Source organism: Lactuca sativa, chromosome 7, assembly GCF_002870075.4.
Source record: "Lactuca sativa cultivar Salinas chromosome 7, Lsat_Salinas_v11, whole genome shotgun sequence".
NCBI lineage: Eukaryota > Viridiplantae > Streptophyta > Magnoliopsida > Asterales > Asteraceae > Lactuca > Lactuca sativa.
This window is the reverse complement of record NC_056629.2, coordinates 10,957,595-10,966,480: the sequence shown is the minus strand read 5'-3', so window position 1 is coordinate 10,966,480 and position 8,886 is coordinate 10,957,595. Positions and strand designations below refer to the sequence as shown.

At 28.5% G+C, this 8,886-nt stretch overlaps 1 protein-coding gene across 2 annotated transcripts; it reads left to right on the top strand.

The window, feature by feature from the left end:
- The first annotated feature begins 3,659 nt into the window (after positions 1-3,659).
- Positions 3,660-7,798, top strand: LOC111881383 (tRNA(His) guanylyltransferase 1). Of its 2 annotated transcripts, none has more exons than XM_023877778.3 (14): positions 3,660-3,817; positions 4,500-4,609; positions 4,763-4,817; positions 4,908-4,952; positions 5,066-5,235; positions 5,511-5,596; positions 5,694-5,801; positions 5,923-6,179; positions 6,258-6,389; positions 6,471-6,515; positions 6,607-6,776; positions 6,884-6,969; positions 7,237-7,344; positions 7,455-7,798. In XM_023877778.3, the coding sequence occupies exons 2-14, from the start codon at positions 4,591-4,593 to the stop codon at positions 7,587-7,589; spliced, it is 1,416 nt and encodes a 471-aa protein (XP_023733546.1). In that variant the 5' UTR covers positions 3,660-3,817; positions 4,500-4,590; the 3' UTR covers positions 7,590-7,798. The 2 variants fall into 2 exon arrangements, with proteins under 2 accessions (XP_023733546.1, XP_023733545.1); XM_023877777.3 differs by having other exon boundaries at positions 3,692-3,817; positions 4,686-4,817.
- The last annotated feature ends 1,088 nt before the right edge of the window (positions 7,799-8,886 follow it).

Here is an 8,886-nt window from a genome sequence, read left to right as displayed (position 1 = left end):
AAGTATGTATTAACTATCATCAATTGTCTTTTAAATATTATGCTTTTATTTCATATTATTTATGCGCTTCCAGCCCAAGGTCTCTTCAAAACAAGCTCCATGTTTTTACTTATCATTTTTTTTTTGTTAATTTTTTCGTTTGTTGTGCAATTTCTATATTTGGTCTCTTCTATTTTTACCGATGATTAAAATTTCATGGTTACTAATCCTATCAAAATGTTTAAAGCTTGGTGATTGTTTAACTATTTTCAGGTTGGGATATGCATTTGTTAACTTTATTGTGGCTCATGTGTTAGTTAATATATCCTATCTTTCTCTTAATTATTTTATCCAATTTATAGGCTTATAATCTTATATACTACAAAAAATAAAAGAACTGCAAGAGCAATTGGATGTGCACATACTAAGGGAGGTATAAAGTTCACATTTCTCATAATTATTTTATGCAATTTCTTTGATGAATTGATTTGATCATTCATTGCTTTGAAGTTCACATTTCATGTTGACTTGGTCAAATTGTTTCTTATGTTTTTATCGTTGCATGGTTTCAGGTTGATTTGGAGAAATAACCTTTCGCAATCACAAAAAGAAATAAACTAATGGCATCATAAAGATGTAACTTATTCAAGTAGCCAAAATAATTGTTATAATTATAAAAAAATGCTACATATGTTTATTTACTTATTGTTGATTTGTTATATCCATTTTTGATTTGATCATCAGAGTTTGAGACAAGAACTTTACAGTTACAAACGGAAAAAGATTCATGGCTTCAAAAAGAGGTGAGTCAGTATTAATAATTTTTGTATCCCGATTGATTTTAGCATTATCCTTATAACAATTGCTCATTTTTCAGGGTGATAATAAGAAAATAGGAAACCGGTTGGTTGAAGAAATAAATACTTTGAACAAGGAAAGCCTTGCAGGTGATTGAGCTGGAAGCATCCAAACATGATATTTCCCACCAAAACCAGCAGCTGAAAGAACACATGTCTGTTCTTCTGTCAAAGATTCAAGACCTTGAGAATTCTATGGCTACCCAATTATCATCTGAAAAGTCAAAGTCAAAAGGTTGTATCATTTTACATAACCCAACATATTGTACTATAATTTATATACAATTTTTAAGTGATGATCGATTTTTGTTTGGTGGTGTAGCATGTTGTTATGGAAGATGAAGAGATGAAGACACAACTGGAATCTGCAAGGGGTTTGAGAAACTGGTTTTTGAAAATATGAAGCTTATTGAGAAAGTGAACAACTTAAATGGTGAAGTAACAACAACAAATGATCCAATGGTGACAAATTCTGAAGCTGATGATGAAACTTCAGCTACAGAGACAACTGATGATAGAATTAAGAAGTCCATGAAAAAAAATATAATTATATAGTGAACAGTCTGATCTTCGCAATACGGAGAATACATCCACAATTATTAATGTAGTTTTAGTTAACTGTCAGTTTTTTAATTAGTTGTATTTTAGAAAAATATTTTTATATATGATTGTATTTATTATTTTTCATTCGGACTATCCACGTATTATTTTTTCGTTCGGACTATGAATGTGTTATTTTTAGTTCATACTACTATTGAGTTTTTTCCTGTTTAGTTAATATATATATATATATATATATATATATATATATATATATATATATATATATATATATATATATATATATATATATATATATATATATATATATATATATATATATATATATCGTTCAGACAAATCATGTGTTAATAACGATAACTTTAATTCTAAGGACTATTTATATAAATTATCTTTAACACTATTCAAATCATAGAGCTATTGCTATTGCTTTCATTTACTGTGATCGTGATCGTTATATAAAAATTAATTTACAAGAAGGATATTCAATGCCTATTGTTTTGCCATTGTGATATTTTAACACATTACCATATGATATTGAATGAGAATCTTTGTATAGTGCTGAATAAATGTGTACGATCAACCAAATAGACCATACAATAATTATGATATAGGCAATGTGATTGTACCGGATTATTAAAAAATAAGTTATAGTTTATTTACTATTATTTATTTAATAGTTTATTCCAAACCCACTAAATCATATGTCAATTTTAATATATAACAAAAACTAAAAATAATATGTCAATTCTAATAAAAAAGCAAAATCGAAAAAAAATAACACATATAATTCGAACGAAGTAGTCCGAACGAGCAAAAAAAAAAAAAATAATAAAAATTAATAGTATTAATAGCCATAATAATCATATATGTTTAATAAAAATATTAAAAAGAAAAATCACTTACCTATGAAGTATGAATACGAAAAATCATTATGAAGAATAACCCATAGAAAATACGAACAAAATAGTCAATATATATATATATATATATATATATATATATATATATATATATATATATATATATATATATATATTCTTCATAATATTAACTAGAAATGTTACCACCGCTACGCGTGGGCCAGAAGCTTTTAATGTTGTTTCTGAATCGGTAAATATGACATACGTAAAAAGTGCAAGGATGACAAGTCAGGGCTTTGCCCCAGACCATTTTGTTCATGTTTTTATGAAAAAATGTACAAGTTTTGACTGTAAGGACCAGAAGTGTCAAAATGGCTAAAGAATTAAAACGGCAGGAATTAACAAGTTTTTAGAAAAGGGATCAAAGTAGTCGAACCGTTAAAGTTTTGTGGCCAAACTTTAAATATTAAAATGTTCCTAAATAGAAAAGGGATCAAAGTTGTCAAACCGTTAAAGTTTTGTGGCCAAACTTTAAATATTAAAAGGTTCCTAAAAAATGTAAAAATATCGATTACAAGGACCAAAAGTGTCAAAATGACTAAAAAATAAGGATCAAAGTTGCCAAAGTACAGAGACAAATTCTGCCAAAAAAAAACAACATAAAGTTCAAGGACTAAAATAGACAAAAATTATGGAAATTCACTATTTATAAGAAACAATTTCCATAATATATATATATATATATATATATATATATATATATATATATATATATATATATATATAAAAGATGTAGACATTAAGTATTTTCTAAAATAAAATTTTAAAATAAATATAAACTAAATGATGAATAAGTAAATAATTCAATTTATACTAATAAAAAATTATTATCATGTTTTAAATAATTGTGTTGAATATGAAGGTGTAAAAATTATATATTTTTTAAAGTAAACTTTCAAAATAAATACAATAAATAGAATAAACCACAAGGACCATTTACGTAATTTGTCTTAATTATTCTATAATAATAAAACTATTTAATATAAATTCACAAATGGAATTTATTAATATATTAATAGAAATAAGAATTCACAAATGGAAAGTTTACTATATACATTAATTGACATTAATTACTATAAGGTGACATTTAATATGTGGAATTGAATAAAAAATGAAAAAAAATATAAAAATGACAAGTGGAAAAAAATAATTTTAAAATTATAAGAAAATGACATGTGTCAATAAGAAATTGACATTTGACAAAATTATCTTTATTTATTAGGGTAGATAATAAGCATAGGTATTTAATGAAATTATTAAATAGGAAAAAAAAAAACAATTAAGGGTATGTAAAGAGTTATTTTTAAGAACCCCTTTGAGCTTTTAATCCCTTGTGACCTTGTCTAGTTAATTGTTTGCCCTGGAGTGTAAAACACTGGACCCTCTCTTCTTCTCCCTCCCGCCCCTTTCTCCTCCATCTTCAATCTCCCGTCTGCCTCCCACCAATCTGCAACGCCGCAGCCTCCGCCTCCGCCTTCGCCTCCGCTAGCTTTACAGGTAAGTTTTTTCTTTTCTTTTTCCTTTGAAAATTAAGTTCAAGAAGTTTTTTTTTGCCCTGAAAACGACTATCCGATACCCATATATTGTTATTTTTTTTCTTTTTCCTCTGAAAGTCGAGTTCAAGAAATTATAGTTATTTTGCTCTTTTTTAACCTCTTTGTTTTTTTAGTGTTGTCGTTTCTTGGGGTAAGCAGAACATAGCTTGAGATAATAGATTTGGGTAGCTGTGAAAAGCAATTAGGAAATGGGGATAATTAGCAAATGGACATTTTCAGAGTTCTAAATACAATTTTATCATTAGAAGATCAGTATATTATAAACTTTTGTACAAAATTGCAAGTATTTTACTTTCTACATTCTAATTTTTTGCAAATTGGTCTCAATATGTTATAGTTTTCAAAATACAATGTCTTAACAAGGAAAAGGTTGGAAGTACAATGTTGTAATTGAAAGAAATGATACAGAAGGGTAAAACGGTCATTTTTATCATTCAACACAACAGTTCCAAGGTTCCAACCAAACAAAATGTTAAAAATTCAGATCCTGCCAAACAACCCCTTGATTATGAACAATTTAGTGATTAATTTTTTTTTAACTTTAGACATTATTTGATAACTAATCAAAATCTAAAATCTTTTTCCCTTTATTAATTTTAATTTCTTTGCTGTGTTGATTGCAGGTTGACATGGCAAATAGCAAGTATGAGTATGTAAAATCTTTTGAAATTGAAGATGAAGTGATGTATCCCAACTTAGTTGTAGTTCGAATTGATGGGTGCAATTTTGAAAGGTAAACTTACAACAATCCATAATTCTATATTTAATTAATCATCATCATCATCATAACCTTGTACTAAATTTATCAGATTTTCTGAAATTAATGAGTTTGAAAAACCAAACGATGAAAAAGCTTTAAATTTGATGAACTCTTGTGCAACCTCAGTGCTTGAGAAGTATCCAGATATAATCTTGGCTTATGGTTTTAGTGATGAATACAGGTGAGAACTTCATTGATCAATAAATACATAAAGATTTTAAATTTTTTATATGAATCTTTAGTTATACTAGTTTTGTGATGTGAATTGCAGCTTCATTTTCAAGAAAGAAACCAAGTTTTACCAAAGGCGTGCTAGGTGATAATTTAGAATAATGATTATTAGTTTTCTTAATTTTTTAAATCATGATTTGCAAATTGCAATCTTATAAATAATGTATCATTGGGTTAACAGTGAAGTTGACACTGCAGCAAGATTCTTTCCCTCATTGTCTCATTCTTCACATCTTTATATGTGGAAAAATGGAGGGAATTCTTTCCTCAAAACAACATGAAATCTACTCCTTCATTCAAATCACGTGTCATATGCTGTCCATCAATGGAGGTTCTTCAAGCATATCTTGCCTGGAGACAAAGAGAATGTGAGTAGATTACATATTGCTATTATTATAGGTAAAAGAATGTATATATTTTGCTAATATGCTATTAAATGGATTACATTTTATAAAAAATCAGGTTACATATTTCTATCATGTGTAAAGAAATGCAAGTATAATGTTGCTATTATGTTAATAGATGAAGGATAATTTATACGTTACATGTTACATATTGTCATTATTAGTAAAAACAGCACCAAATATTTTTCTTGTATGATTTAAAAAAAAAAAAAATCTGTCTTGTATTTTTTTTTTTCTAGGTCATAGCGAAAACCAATACAACACTTGCCTTTGGATGTTGATTAAAAGTGGGAAATCAGAAAGAGAAGCACATGAAATCTTGAAGGTGTGTATGATTAATGATTCATTTAGTAATCTAGAAAATATGTTTCAATATCTTTCATGTCATTTTTTATATTCTAAATTGTTTATTATATTTATAGGGCACAAAAAAACAAGAAAAAAACGAGATCCTTTTCCAACAATTTGGTATCAACTACAAAAATCTTCCACAAATGTATCGACAGGGTTCTTGTGTTCTCAAGACAGAGGTTGGTTGTTATATCTCATAATTATTATTTCCATTTATTATTATTTAGTTAATAGTTATTTCTTGATTTATTCACTTGAGTATTCATTCAATAAAGAACTAATCTTTTAGTTATCATGTAGGTTGAGGAAACCTTAAAGATCCATGACAATGAACCCCCTGTAAAAAGACTGCAGAAGAAGGTCATAATCGTCCATTCAGAAAATATAGCTTCTAGAAGTTTCTGGAATGATTACTCCTGTCTTTGCAAAGATCTAAGTTGTTTTGAGCAAAATGTGAATAATATCAAACAAGAGTACATGAAATTGTTTCAGTTTGAGAACAAGTTGCTCCCATTTACTTGGATTGTAATAAGAATAGATGGCTCTCATTTCCACAGGTAAATTAATAAAAAAAGAAAAATTAAAATTTTCTTTTTAATTTTCTATTTTGGTTTCTTATTATTATTTTTCAGTAGATTTTCTGAGGTTCATGGATTTGAGAAGCCTAATGATGAGCAAGCTTTGAAACTTATGAACTCATGTGCAGTTGCTGTTTTAGAGGAGTTTAAAGACATTGTTTTTGCATATGGAGTAAGTGATGAATACAGGTAAGTTTGTTAATTTCTTTTTAATTATTGATTATTGAATTTGTTATATTATTTTATTACAATTAACATATTTATTTTCAGCTTTATCTTAAAGAGAAATACTCAACTCTATCAAAGACGCCCGAGGTAATTCCTACATTTTATAATTCTTTGTTTTTTGTAATTAACATCAATAAGGAAAAGAAAATTTTGAAAAATACCGTTTTTGTCCTTGCAGTGAAATGGTGTCTGCAATTGTGTCATTATTTTCTTCAACATATGTGATGAAATGGAAAGAATATTTCCCTAAAAAAGAGTTGAAATATCCATCAAATTTTGATGGAAGAGCTGTTTGCTATCCATCATATGAAATTATTCGAGATTATCTTGCTTGGAGACAAGTTGACTGTGAGTAAATTTTTGTATATTTTTCTTCTTTTATATATAATTAACAAAAAGACAATACTACTATTTTACATTTGTGTGAGTTTTTATTTTTGTTTTAATTGTTGTAGGCCACATAAACAATCAGTACAATACTTGCTTTTGGATGCTTGTCAAATCTGGAAAAACCACAAAGGAAGCTCAAAGTCTCTTAAAGGTCACAACTTTTCTTATAATTGTCTCAAAAACACCAATTTACATACTTTATTACATTAAAAGGTAAACCAACTTTGAAAGTTTGTCACAAATTGCTCCCTGTTCCTTTTTTACAATTTTGACCCAAAATTTATATTTTGTTTCGAACTTGGTCCAAACTAGTTTTACAAATTTGCCCCAATTTTTATTACAATTTGACCCAATATTTATATATATATTTTATTTATTTTTTGTTTTATAATTTTAAATGAGAATGTTTGTTGTACAGGGTACTCAAACACAAGAGAAGAATCAAATGCTCTTAAATCTATTCAAAATTGATTACAAGACATTACCCATCATATTTCGCAATGGCTCCTCTGTATTTTGGGACAAGGTCATCTCTCTCTCTCTCTCTCTCTCTCTCTCTCTCTCTCTCTTTTTACATTTCAACTAATACATTTTGGTTTGATTTTGACTTTTAATTTGGTGATTGATTTTATACAGGAGATGATGTTGACAGATAATGGAGTGATTACAAAATCATACAAGAAAGTGGTAGTGGAACATCCAAATATAATTGAAGATTGCTTTTGGGAAACACACCCACTCATACTTGAAGAGATGTCCCCAAGATCATGAATCCTTTACCTACTATATAACATGTTAGCAAGTTGCATGTACTTATATAAGTCGTATCGAAAAAAGTCTAGTCTAAAATAGCTCAAAACAGTACAAAATGACCCAAATAGTTTGTATCTTATGTTGGCGTATTATTATTTTTGATAGTAATTTAATTTTGTTATCAAACTTCATTTGAATGTGAAGAATTGACAAAGGTTTTAAGGAAATTTGTTTGTATTCAAGAGACTAAGCGCACAAGCTAGATAGTATAAATTTTGGTATTCAAGCATTGCAAAGACAAGAAAGTAATAATATAGGTGTCTTGGTGCCTTAGAAACTCAGGTGGTGTTTGTTTTTGAAGTGGTAAAACGTTTTTAGTTTTTTTTCATGTCTGCATGTGGACCAAATGTATTTTTCCATGTCTTCGTTCAAAAAGTCTTTATACAAAATATTGTTTGTTTTTTCCCTTGTCCTATATTATCACTCAAACACTTCAAAAACCATTTTATAATCGCTTTAATTCTTCTATTAAATTCCTTATTCCAACACTTTGAAGTTAAGAGTTTGGTATGATGGCTTTTGGATTTGGTGCAGTAAAATATTTCAAAGGTATTTCAGTCTTTTTCGGAATTCTCTTAAGCATAAATCCTTTTTCTATGCTTACAATTGGAGATTGCAATGTTCATGGTATTCGTTGAGCAACTAGTCTTAAACAAAGCAAAACGAAATCAATTAGAGCCTAATTGATGTATTACAGGCATTATGTTATTGATTTACTTTAAAATAAACATGATAATTTGGTTTTTGATGATCTCAGTATGAACTTTATGGTGCCCTTTTATGGTTGAAGTATAACTTGTTTCACTTTGATTGTTTCAGGTACTTGTTCAAATAAGAGCAGGAAATAGGAAATTTACATCTTAAACAAAACAAAATCAAAGAGATAAATAGGAAGTTATTTGAGAAATCAACAACATTGAGGTTTTTAATTGAGAAAATGGTAGACGGGAACTCACCATTAATGGAGTTTAAACTAATTATACAGTTTGAGAGGGAGAGAAGAAGAGAGAAACGAGAGAGGAGAACGAAAAGAAACAGAACAGATCGTATCTGATCGGGCGGTGGCGGAGGTGACGACGACATGGAGCGATGGAGGCAGAGCAAGGACTGACGTTCGCCGGAAGGATGGTTGCGGTGGAGAGATCGCCATTGGGAGATGCAATCGTAAAAGGGAACGAGCGGATGGAGGCGATGCGAAGGTAGCTTAGAAATGTATTCTACAAGGAGAAGCAGTGTTTTGAGGTCTTTCCTGAAA

Coding starts and splice junctions, on each gene's coding strand:
- LOC111881383 (XM_023877777.3), top strand. CDS start 4,506: ATGGCAAATAGCAAGTATGAGTATGTAAAATCTTTTGAAATTGAAGAT. Junction 6,516..6,606: donor CTCTATCAAAGACGCCCGAG/GTAATTCCTACA, acceptor TTGTCCTTGCAG/TGAAATGGTGTCTGCAATTG. Junction 6,970..7,236: donor AAGCTCAAAGTCTCTTAAAG/GTCACAACTTTT, acceptor TTTGTTGTACAG/GGTACTCAAACACAAGAGAA.